The 11,464-nt window shown below is 36.7% G+C and overlaps 1 protein-coding gene across 2 annotated transcripts; it reads left to right on the forward strand.

Moving 5' to 3' along the window:
- The first annotated feature begins 2,873 nt into the window (after positions 1-2,873).
- On the forward strand, positions 2,874-10,689 carry slc26a2 (solute carrier family 26 member 2). Of its 2 annotated transcripts, none has more exons than XM_026281160.1 (4): positions 2,874-3,162; positions 5,521-6,126; positions 6,202-6,941; positions 8,141-10,689. In XM_026281160.1, the coding sequence occupies exons 2-4, from the start codon at positions 5,539-5,541 to the stop codon at positions 8,913-8,915; spliced, it is 2,103 nt and encodes a 700-aa protein (XP_026136945.1). In that variant the 5' UTR covers positions 2,874-3,162; positions 5,521-5,538; the 3' UTR covers positions 8,916-10,689. The 2 variants fall into 2 exon arrangements, with proteins under 2 accessions (XP_026136945.1, XP_026136946.1); XM_026281161.1 differs by lacking the exon at positions 2,874-3,162 and adding an exon at positions 3,986-4,122.
- Positions 10,690-11,464: the final 775 nt, after the last annotated feature.

Genomic DNA, 11,464 nt, shown 5'->3' on the forward strand with positions numbered 1-11,464 from the left:
GTTTTATGTATTCATATATTACATTATTCTGCAACATTTTGTATTTGTAATTAAATTATTGTTTGTAGTAACTTAATATAACATATTAATCATACTGATTTTGAAGAAAAACTGAAATGGCACTCTTCGTGTGATATTGATTGGCTACATAAAATTATAAAAATATATACATTTTCTAACCCCCATATTCATAAATGCATTTGAATACACAGAATAATGCAGTGAAAGAACGCACTCAAAATGCACACGCGCACTAGTATGAACTGCCAAACTGACTCAAATGATTCGCGAACCCGCTACGAACTCCCGAACTGACTCAAATGATTCGCGATTCCGCTCCGAACTCCCGAACTGACTCAAATGATTCGCGATCCCGCTCCGAACTCCCGAACTGACTCAAATGATCCGCGATCCCCAAACTGACTCAAATGATTCGCGATACCGCTCCGAACTCGCGATCTGATTAAAATGATTCACGCTCCGAACTCCCGAGCTGACTCAAATGATTCACGCTCCGAACTGCAAAACTGACTCAAATGATTCGTGAACCTGATCCGAACTCTCGAACTGACTCAAATGATTCGCGATCCCCAAACTGACTCAAATGATTCGCAAACCTGCTTTGAACTCCCAAACTGATTTAAACGATTCACGCTCCGAACTCCCGAAATGACTCAAATGATTCACGCTCCGAACTGCAAAACTGACTCAAATGATTCATGCTCCGAACTCCCGCTCCAAACTTCCGAATTGACTCAAATGATTCGCTATTCTGGTCCGAACTGCCAAACTGACTCAAATTATTTGCGAACCCGCTCCGAACTGCCGAACAGACTCAAAAGATCATGACTTATATCTACCGTTCCACTCCCTGCAGTATGGTAATATGAAGATTACTTCTTTGAACTGCCACCTCTTCTGTGGGTTTAATTGTTCTGGGTCTGAATTTGGGCTCCTGGGTTCTCAAAAAACATTTTCAATCTCCAAGGTGAACGTTATGACCACATTTCATAACCTGGTCCTAACAGCATTAGTGTGTAACACAAAATTCCACAATATTAATGCACACACAAACTTCATTTCAAAGAGTTAAGTTAGGGCTTTGCTTTCAAGAAGATTGTGTACTGATTTAGATTTCAGCTTGACTGTCTGTGATTTGACGATATGACGTCATGGTCTTTTTTTCACCTATTATTATCTGTAATTATCTGACATGCTTATGTTTATCTTGGATGTACTGTGATCCTGCAGCTTTAGCATGTTTGACATTGGCGAGTCTGCTGTGCTTCTGTCAATAGCAGCTCTTTGGTAACATCACTGCATGTATTGATTATTATTGACAGGAGTATGTTAATATATTCCTGTAGCTCAACTCTAGTGTTATTATTTTATTTTATTTTATTAGAACTTTGGGATAGTGTTCACCACAAAATAAATATTGTGCCTTCATATATACTCACCTCAATTTGTTCCAAACCTGTTTGAGTTTCTGGTTCAAAGAATTGCTAGTCCCCATTATTGTTGTTGTTGTTATTATTATTATTATTATTATTATTATTATTATTATTATTAATACTATGGAAGTGAATGGGGGCCAGCAACAGTTTAATTACCCACATTCTTCAAAATAACTTCCTTATGTTCAACAGGAAAAATTCTTCAGGTTTGCATGATGATAGAAGTGAAAGTTTAATGAAGTAAAATAAAGAAATAAAGAAACAAGCAAACAAATATTATTATTCATTTACAATTAATGTAACAGGAACATTCAGAAATTAAAACAAAAATGGACAGAAACATATCTAAAATGTAAAATATGTTTGAGAATGATATGCCAATGAAAAAGTGTTTCAATCATTGTGAGATAACACAAAAATGCCCTGCATCAGATCCAGCCTTGTATTCTTTCAATCACACAATGTGCTCTTTGTTTCATCGCAGGGCAGTGTGACTGACTTTTCTCAAGCCTGTGTAGAATTTGAAGTCCATATGGATTAAGACCTGTGGCCTCATAGCAGTAGAGAACCTTTTTTTACCCAGGGTTAATGCTCAAAAAAATCTGTCTAGGAAAATTTCAAAATTCACACTAACACACACAGGTACACATACAAACAAAAATAATCATTAAATATCATCCTGTCGATGATGAGCTTATATTATTATAATTTGTGCATTGTCAGCCTCATTTTACTGCTGAATGTTGGGATTTAATCAGACCTGTCAGTATAATCAAATCAGTTTTAGAAGTAAGATAAGTCACAGCAAAAGCCTTGATTAGCTTGTCAGAAAGTTTACTAATGCCATCTTATCTTAGTTTTTCCCTGACATCAAAGATTTGCGTAACGCGTTGCACATTACTGGCACACTGTTTATGTACGTAGTAGTTTGCAATAAAACCAAAGTGCATTTGTTCTATATAATCATTAATACTTTATTATCCCCATCTGTCTTCTAAAAGAAATCCAGTCACATCCAGCTCATATTAAATATGCTCCTTTACTGATCAATAAATTGAAACAGATCTCAATAGAGTTACATAATTTGTCATTTGTACCTGATTGCTTCTTATATTTGTTTTCCTTAAGCCATAATGAGTGATAAATTTAGCCTAAATCAGATTGGGGTTACAATAAGTGAAGTATGCATGACTCATACTATTGCGAGGGTTGAATTTATGACTATTAAATAGGCGACGCTGACGTAACGCCGAATCCTGCCAGTAGCGTCAACTAGTCTTATTAATATTCATGAGCCAAGCATTCAGAACTACTTGCCCACGTCTGCATTTGGCCAATCAGCTCGACCTATGGAGCGCGTAAGATTAATATTCATAAATTAAGCCTTGACCGTAGTATTTTGGCAATCCGGGAACAGGGACAGTTTCGAAACTTTGGAGGAGTTGTACAAAAACTTTGTGAATACTGAGAAAGCAGTGTTTTAGGTTTTGGCCTCAAGCAGGAATTAGCAGTCACGTGACGAGTCCTAATGTTGGTTTCACTGTCCACGTGATATTACAAATTTAGCGAGGCTTCATGTGTCACAGAGTAGATCCTACCCGTTCAGTAGGCTATAGTTATGTGAGGTACATGAGGTGAGACTCTTGAATGATTAAATGTCCTCCTGATGTATAATAAATCGATCTCATTGTGCAGCCGGTCTGAGGTGAGTTTTATATATTTAATATTTGCTTACTGAATCATTATTATTATTATTATTATAATTATTATTATTATTTTCCAGTTGATAGATGTGACTTTACAGGTTGCAGTTTTGTTTTCAATGGTCCCATTCATGAAGAAGTCCGAGCACTGCGTGAAACAAACCACTGTTACTGTAGATTAGGCTACATCGCTTCTGTACACTTATATATTCTGGAAGATTAAATGACTTTAATTTTAAGTCTGAAGTTAAAATTTTTAATTTTAAGAAGTTAGTTAAAATTTCCTGAATCTTGTTGTTTGTAGGCTAGTATATTTTGTTGAAATGACTAACATTCATATGAGCAACAAAAAAGGCACAAGTAAGCAGTAGCCTATATGAAGTTAATAAAAAAGTTTCCACATCATCCATTGTCATTTGAATGTGGCGTTTTTTCACCACTGGATTATTTAACTAAAGTAAAGTTTTAAAATACGACTACTGCACTTCTGATTTCTGCAACGTGTCTTTTTTGTTTTTTTGTTTGTTTGTTTAGTGTAAACCGCTTTGATCATTCAGTTAACCTACGTCATCGGAATTTCAAGGCATAATTGCAGAAGAGATCAAAGGTGTATAAAGTGTACACGTCAGCATCACTAATCCACCATTTGGTTTGTAAATGTTGTGATTTATTTTATTTTATTACGGGTTCATAATGTAAAGGTGATGCGGACAACCATCTTCGCCTCCTGAATCTAGTCTTTAGTTAAGTCAACCTATATGACTATAGCCTACTGAGCTGATCTATGACTCTACACTTTATTCCTTTTGTTGTTTTTATGCAAAACCTTTTCCCGTGAATGCTGCCCCAGACTGAACGTTATCATGTACAATGACGCAAGTTGCCTTCCCCAGCTGCCAATTGGACCACAAACCAAAGTTTAACCAAAAGGGAACTTCAGCAAATCACAAATAAAGCATGAGGTCCCATTTTGAATTCGTTTGCATATTGTTAATGATCAATTAGTGTCAGATTTAAAGCTGTAAATGTCAATTCATATGATGCTTTTCCCTAATTGATGTCTTAAAGTCTGTCCACTCCATAGATGAATATTCTGTGTGAAATTTCAGTGCAAGAAATATTTTAATTTTAATGATGGCCATTAATGCATCTGTTCAGATCATAGACTGTAAAAAACAAAATATGCTGATTTGGTGTAGCATATTAAAACATTTATTATTATGCTCTCAGAAACAAGGTACAAAAGCCATCACTGGGGGCAGTACCTTTTCATTTTTGAATACTTAAGGTACTAATATGTAGCCTACCTTTTAAGGTATTCGGATGCACCCTGTACTAAGGTGTATTTTTATTAAAGGTATTTTGTAACTTTTTTTCTGTGTCTGAGAGCATACCAGTGTTATGACATTTTAATACAGTTATGTATGGATTGCAAAATATGAAGAATGCAAGCTGTAATTCATAGGAAATGTGTTTGGTGTCAAGCAGCTATGAGAAATATTTAAATGTAATAAAGAGCCATGCAAAGACTTGTTTAAATCTATACATTTTGCAGTATTTGCAAACAGTCCAGTCAGTCAGTAGTTAATGCACTCGGTTTATGTACTCTGGTGTGTCATTTATGTACTGCTGAGTTCTTGATTATTAACCTAAAGTACATTTTTTACTGCTTTATTTAATCATTAATATTTATGGTCCTCGTGTGTTACTTCTAAGTGAATTATTCTCTAGCTTGAACAAAACAGGCAGCATAACTTTGAATTCCATAGTTGGCATGCTTCTTACATTTTTGTTCCTACAGTCATAATGAGTGATAATGTTTGCCATCTGTTTTCTCTGATGAAGAATTTGGATTTTAGAAATTAATTGAGATAGTCAAGGTCTTAGTAAATTGTGTATTGTGGTTGTATAATAAAGTGTGCTAGTACTGACATTGATAGATTAATTTCTTGATCGGTTTTCCCTTTACATAAATATTGTTGTGCCTTTCATACTGTACAAAGACAACAACAAATTTAAAGAGTTTCAGAAAAGTCCATTTGACTACCTCACGCTAATACGGCGCATGAGTGTTATTACTTTTATGATATTTTTATTGGTTAAATCAAACATTTCCTTGTGTGTGAAACAGAAGCTCGTAATATCTGCCTGATAAGTAACTTTGAGTTTCAAGAAAGATAACAGGGGTTGGAATGATATGAGAATGAGAAATTAATGATAAACATTTTTTTTTAAGTCAATAATCGTACTTAAGATTATCAAAAACTAAGATACACCCTTTTCTCTTACTTTATCTTTGTAAACCAAACTGTGTTTTAAAACCCAATTAATCAATGTGCTTTTTTTTTGTCCTGTTTCAGTGAGAGTTTCTGGACATTATGCCAACTGAAGAAGTCTGTGATGGTGTTTCAGCAGAGGATGATGCTAAGAAAGGGCCTGATGTTCCTTTCCTTTTAGAAGAGCGTGTAAAAGAGAAAGTGTCCTGGAAGGACGTGTTGAGAAAGAAGGTGGGAAAAAAGTGTTCCTGCAGTTCTGCTCGAATTAAAGCCCTTCTCGTAGACTCCATCCCAATCGTGAAATGGCTGCCAAGATATCAGTTCAAAGACTGGATCATTGGGGATGCCATGTCTGGCCTTATCGTGGGCATCCTCTTGGTTCCCCAATCCATCGCCTATTCTTTACTGGCAGAACTAGACCCTATTTATGGGCTTTATACATCCTTTTTTGCCAGCATTATCTACGCCCTACTGGGAACTTCCAGGCACATCTCTGTGGGGATGTTTGGGGTATTGTGTCTACTGGTGGGACAGGTTGTGGACAGGGAACTTACTCTGGCAGGATATCCATTGGACACCAATCAGACCACCTTGGGAAATTTGAACAACGGCACTGGTCCAGTCTGTGACCGAAGCTGTTATGCAATCATGGTGGCAGCAACACTAACTTTCACAGCAGGGGTCTACCAGGTTAGTCAAGGTTAGTTGCTTCTATCAGAATTTTTGAAATATCTAAATGTATTAATTGCTCTGCTTGGGTTGCAGGTGTTGATGGGGCTCCTACAGGTTGGCTTTGTCTCTGTGTATCTCTCGGACTCTCTGTTGAGCGGTTTCGCAACTGGAGCCTCTCTCACCATCCTCACATCCCAGATAAAGTACTTCCTGGGGCTTCACCTTCCTCGTGTCCAAGGCTGGGGTTCGCTCATAAAAACCTGGATCAGTCTTTTCAAGAATCTGGGTCATACCAACCTATGTGACCTCGTAACTAGCGTGCTCTGCTTGCTTGTGCTTGTACCCACCAAAGAGCTCAACGACCGCTTCAAGGCCAAGCTCAAGGCCCCTATTCCCTTTGAACTCTTTGTGGTCATTGCTGCTACTCTAGCTTCCCACTTTGGACGGTTCGAGGAAACTTATGGCTCTAATGTAGCCGGTAGCATTCCCACAGGCTTCATGCCACCGCAGCTTCCCAACTGGTCTCTCATTCCCAATATCGCCGTTGATGCATTCTCAATCGCCATTGTTGGTTTTGCCATTACTGTGTCTCTGTCTGAGATGTTTGCCAAGAAGCATGGTTATATGGTGGACCCTAACCAGGAGATGTATGCTATTGGTTTCTGTAATATCATTCCTTCCTTCTTCTGCTGTTTCACGACCAGCGCAGCTTTGACCAAGACTCTTGTGAAGGAGTCGACGGGATGCCAGACTCAGATCTCGGGGTTGATTACTGCTCTTGTGCTGCTGCTCGTCCTGCTTGTTGTAGCACCTGCCTTCTACTCCTTGCAGAAGTACGTACGAATTATGCCATTTTCATGTTGAAATTGTCTAGACTTCACCTACACTGCCATTCAAAAGTTTGGGATTCAGTACGATTCTTTTTTTAGTGGAGTCTCTTATGCTCATCAAGGCTGCATTTATTTGATCAAAAATACATAAAAAAAGTTAATATTGTGAAAATTTTTTTTAATTTCTTATAATGGTTTCCTATTTTATTGTCGCAATGCTGAATTTTTGATGTCCATTTCTCCAGTCTTCAGTGTCACATGATCCTTTAGAAGTCATTCTAAAATGAGGATTTATTATAAGTGTTGAAACTGTTGTGCTGCTTAATGTTAATTTTTTGGAACATGTGTTCATAACCAAGCGGCAAACTTCTGGACTCTCGTGAAACCAACACAGAAGTGACTAATGCTGCAATTAATCGACTGGTAGCTAGAGGCTTGCTTCAAAAGGGAGTCAATCCCATACATTTTTATTAAATTAAATAAAATGTATGCATTTAGCAGACGCTTTTATCTAAAGAAACTTACAGTGCATTCAGGCTATCAATTTTTACCTATCATGTGTTCCCAGGGAATCAAACCCCCAACCAATTGAGCTACAGGAACACTATAGACTCCCCATTTTAAAAAGCCCAACTTTACAGCAGAAAAAAATGTGTTTAAAGCTTGGTACAAAAAGTGGTGTTGGTCTATATAGCTCATTTTGCATAATTAATCTTCAGAAACCTACGAGTGACATCACGGACTCTGTGTCAATGTTTTTATACAGTCTATGATTGTAACACAAAATGTATATTTTGAATAAACAATGTTCTTTTTAACCTTTTATTTATCAATGAACCTTGAATAAAAAGATTAATTTCCAAAAAAGAAAATAAATAATAATAATAATAATAATATTATTAAAGCATATTATTAAGCATATTAAAATGATTTCTGAATGATAATGTGACACTGGGAGACTGGAGTAATGATGCTGAAAATTCAGCTTTGCTTCACATGAATAAATAATATTTTAAAGTATATTAAAATACAAAACTGTTATTTTAAATAAAGGAATAATATTTCACAAAATTAATTATATGTATTGTTTTTTTGATCAAATAGATACAGCATTGATGAGAAACTTCATTAAAAAGGATTAAAAATCGAACTGATCCCAAACATTTGAAGGGAGTGTAATTGTGTCCTCTTGTTCTCCGCAGATGTGTTCTGGCTGTCATCATAGTCGTCAACCTCCGTGGAGCACTGCGAAAGTTTGGGGAGATTCCCCAAATGTGGCGCGTCAACCGTGTGGATGCTATCATCTGGCTGATTACTATGGCTACATCAGCGCTAGTGAACACTGAGCTAGGTCTACTAGTTGGAGTCCTGGTCTCTGCGTTCTGTGTGTTAGGCCGAACCCAGTCCGCCCAAATCCGTCAGCTGGGCCAAGCAGGGGACCGCGAGCTCTTTGAGGACCTTGCGTTCTACAAGGGTCTCCAGAGCCTGCCAGGGGTGGCTGTTTTCCGATACGAGGCTCCCATCTACTATGCCAACCAAGCTCTTTTTAAGAAATCCCTGTACCGCAGTGCAGGTCTGGATCCGCTTCAAGAGAAGGCCAGGCGCAGGAAACTAGACAAGCAGAGGAATCAGAAACAATGTGGAGAAGACCAAAAGCAAGAGGTGGACGTGACCACCATTGTGTATCTGCTACAGCACAACAGTTTGCACACATTGGTCATAGACTGCAGTCCAGTGCTGTTTCTGGACACTGCCGGGGTCAATGCTTTGAAAGAGGTAAGCAAGGACTACAAGGGGCTAGGAGTCAATGTGCTTTTGGCTCAATGCAACCCCTCCGTCATTGATTCTTTGCGGAGGGGAGGGTATTATGACCCAAAGAAAGGGACCAAAGAAATACAGTTTCACACTCTTAGTGATGCCGTCTCTTATGCCCAAAGCTTGAAGACACACAATGGTGATTGTGACACTGTTGTGTAACACTTTGTGATGCATTGATCTGAAGTTGTCTCTTGTCTGTTTCGGCAATTTAGAATTATATGATTGTTTATATAACCTCATGTAATTCAAAATTTGTAAAACTTTTTTTATTTACAAAAAAAATGCGCCGAAAGTGTTTTTGTATTTTATTTTTATTTTTTATGGGGTCCAAAATATTGACTATTGACTACTGGTTTAGAACCACATAAGAGTGAGTAAATGATATCACTGTACCTTCTTAAAATGGATAAGTAATCATCTGTTTATATCTGTTATTTAAAACAGTGTGCTGTGTTGTGTTCTGCAGAACCTTTAAAATAGAAGTTCAAACTTTGTTAACTGCAACCTTTGTCTAGTCAGGATGACAATCTTTTTTTTTTTTTTGGTCTTAAAATGATGTATTTTTACATCATTTATACATCTAAAAACATGTTGAGCTTATTTTAAATAGCTAAAACTCCGTATTCGAGGGTTTAATTTTTCTACATGAATAGAAATTATTTGTGCTTGACAAGCTCCAGCTTGTATATTTACTCTTTATCTCCTTCCTCTCTAGTCTGTTGCTCATTCGGTCAGAATGATATCTTATATAATCTCATTTGGGACATTTACCCAGCTTTATGGGTACTTGTGCATGTTTAAACGACCATAAAGCTTGTTGTCTGGGTGAATGCGAGTTGAACTCTTTCACCCAGTCATCAGATGTTTACCTCAGTCGCAGAAGCACCAGAGAGTGTGCCGATGTGCCTTGTCACTGTGACTGTGCAGCTTTGGAAAATGTGCATCATTTTGAGAGCAAAGAGGGCTCAGGTAGAGCATTTTAATGGCATTGTGTCTGAACCTGTTGAACAGGTCTGAAGGAACAGGAGACATAGCCGGATGATCCGACTTCATGCCTAACCCAGGCTCAGGGAAATTACATAATCTGTCCTCCCATTGGTTCAAATGGAACGGGGTATGCATGCAGATGATATTTCTAAAATGCTGGAACTTGTGTTATGTATATAACTGATAGAATGCTAGCACAAATGGAAACAGAATTTAAAACATATGTCTTTTAGGGCAAACTAGGAACTATTTATGTAGTTTTTGTCTTATGTAGTTGTTACACTGTTAAAAATACAGGCTCCAAAAGTGAGGCCAAAGAAGAACCACATTTTGGTTCCTTAAGGAACTTCCAGTCCAGAGTTCTTAAAATAACTTTTTTTTTTCTTAGTGTGAAGAACATTTTAAAGAGTGTTGTGTGCAACAGAAAGGTTCTATGGATGTTAAAGGTTCCTCATGGAAATAACTTTTATTTTTAAGAACATATGGTGATACTTTATTTGCTGAAACATTGATAATAGTTTTTAGTTCATGCTTTTGGATTGCTTCTGTGTGTTTAAGTTTGCATTAGAATTACTGCAATGGAGACTTTACTTAATTGTCAAAGATGTATTTTATATTCTTAAAATTTCTCTCTCTCTCTCTCTCTCTCTCTCTCTCTCTCTATATATATATATATAGATAGATAGATAGATAGATAGATAGATAGATAGATAGATAGATAGATAGATAGATAGATAGATAGATAGATAGATAGATAGATAGATAGATAGATAGATAGATTAACATATTCCCATAGCTATGCAACTAGTTATGAATACAGTACAGAATATTTATAATCACTGATATTGGGAGGAAACCTATATCATTCTTTTAATGTGACATTTTGTCATCTACAAATGTAATTTGCATTGTAATTAATACAAAATAAACTAAATGTTTATAGAAAGTGAAGTTGTCCTTGTCTTGATTAGAAATGTAAAAAAAAGGATTTTCCTTTGCATCAGGTGCTTCCTTTGGCAGTCTGCTGAATGTGCATATATATATATATAAATATATATATATATATATATATATATATATATATATATATATATATATATATAAACTGAATTAATTGTAATCTTGAATGACAAGATGAGTGAGAGGAAACCCTAACTTACTCAGTTGAGGGCATGCTTCAAGAAAAGCAGCTTTAACTCAAAGCTACCACCAGTGTGCAGTATTGTCCTGCAGCAGATCATGTGTCTAGTCTTTAAAGGGATAGGTCACCTGAAAATGAAACTTCTGTTACCGTTTACTCACCCTCATGTTGTTCCAAACCAGTATGACTGATCTTCTGCAAAACTCAAAAGAAGATGTTTAGAGGAATGTCTTACCTATATTATTTATGTAAGAGATAGAGTCATACACTTCAGGTTTGGAAGGATGTGAGAGTGATAAAACTTTTTTTTTTTAAAGTGAACTATTGTTTTAACATAAAAAAAATGCTGACAAACTTCCTAAATTTATGGTATTTTGCAGATGAAAACGTACTAAAATTCCAGTGTTTTATGCAGCTGCTGACAGGTTATTTTTTCTAGGAACCTGTGTGCTGTAAAGTTTGGCGTGAGAACTGTGCATGCCAGCACATCTGCAGTTTATGATGCCTTCAGATTCTTTCGGCAGTTTGTCTCCTGTCAAAAGTATTTATTTTTGTCACATCTACGAGGCAGCCAGAGAGA

Source organism: Carassius auratus, chromosome 14 (assembly GCF_003368295.1).
Source record: "Carassius auratus strain Wakin chromosome 14, ASM336829v1, whole genome shotgun sequence".
Lineage (NCBI taxonomy): Eukaryota > Metazoa > Chordata > Actinopteri > Cypriniformes > Cyprinidae > Carassius > Carassius auratus.

What these genes read in the sequence shown, in the direction of transcription:
- slc26a2 (XM_026281160.1), top strand. Translation starts at nt 5,539, where the DNA reads ATGCCAACTGAAGAAGTCTGTGATGGTGTTTCAGCAGAGGATGATGCT. An exon ending in TCACAGCAGGGGTCTACCAG is followed by an intron (nt 6,127 to 6,201) that starts GTTAGTCAAGGT and finishes CTTGGGTTGCAG; the next exon opens with GTGTTGATGGGGCTCCTACA. An exon ending in GCCTTCTACTCCTTGCAGAA is followed by an intron (nt 6,942 to 8,140) that starts GTACGTACGAAT and finishes TGTTCTCCGCAG; the next exon opens with ATGTGTTCTGGCTGTCATCA.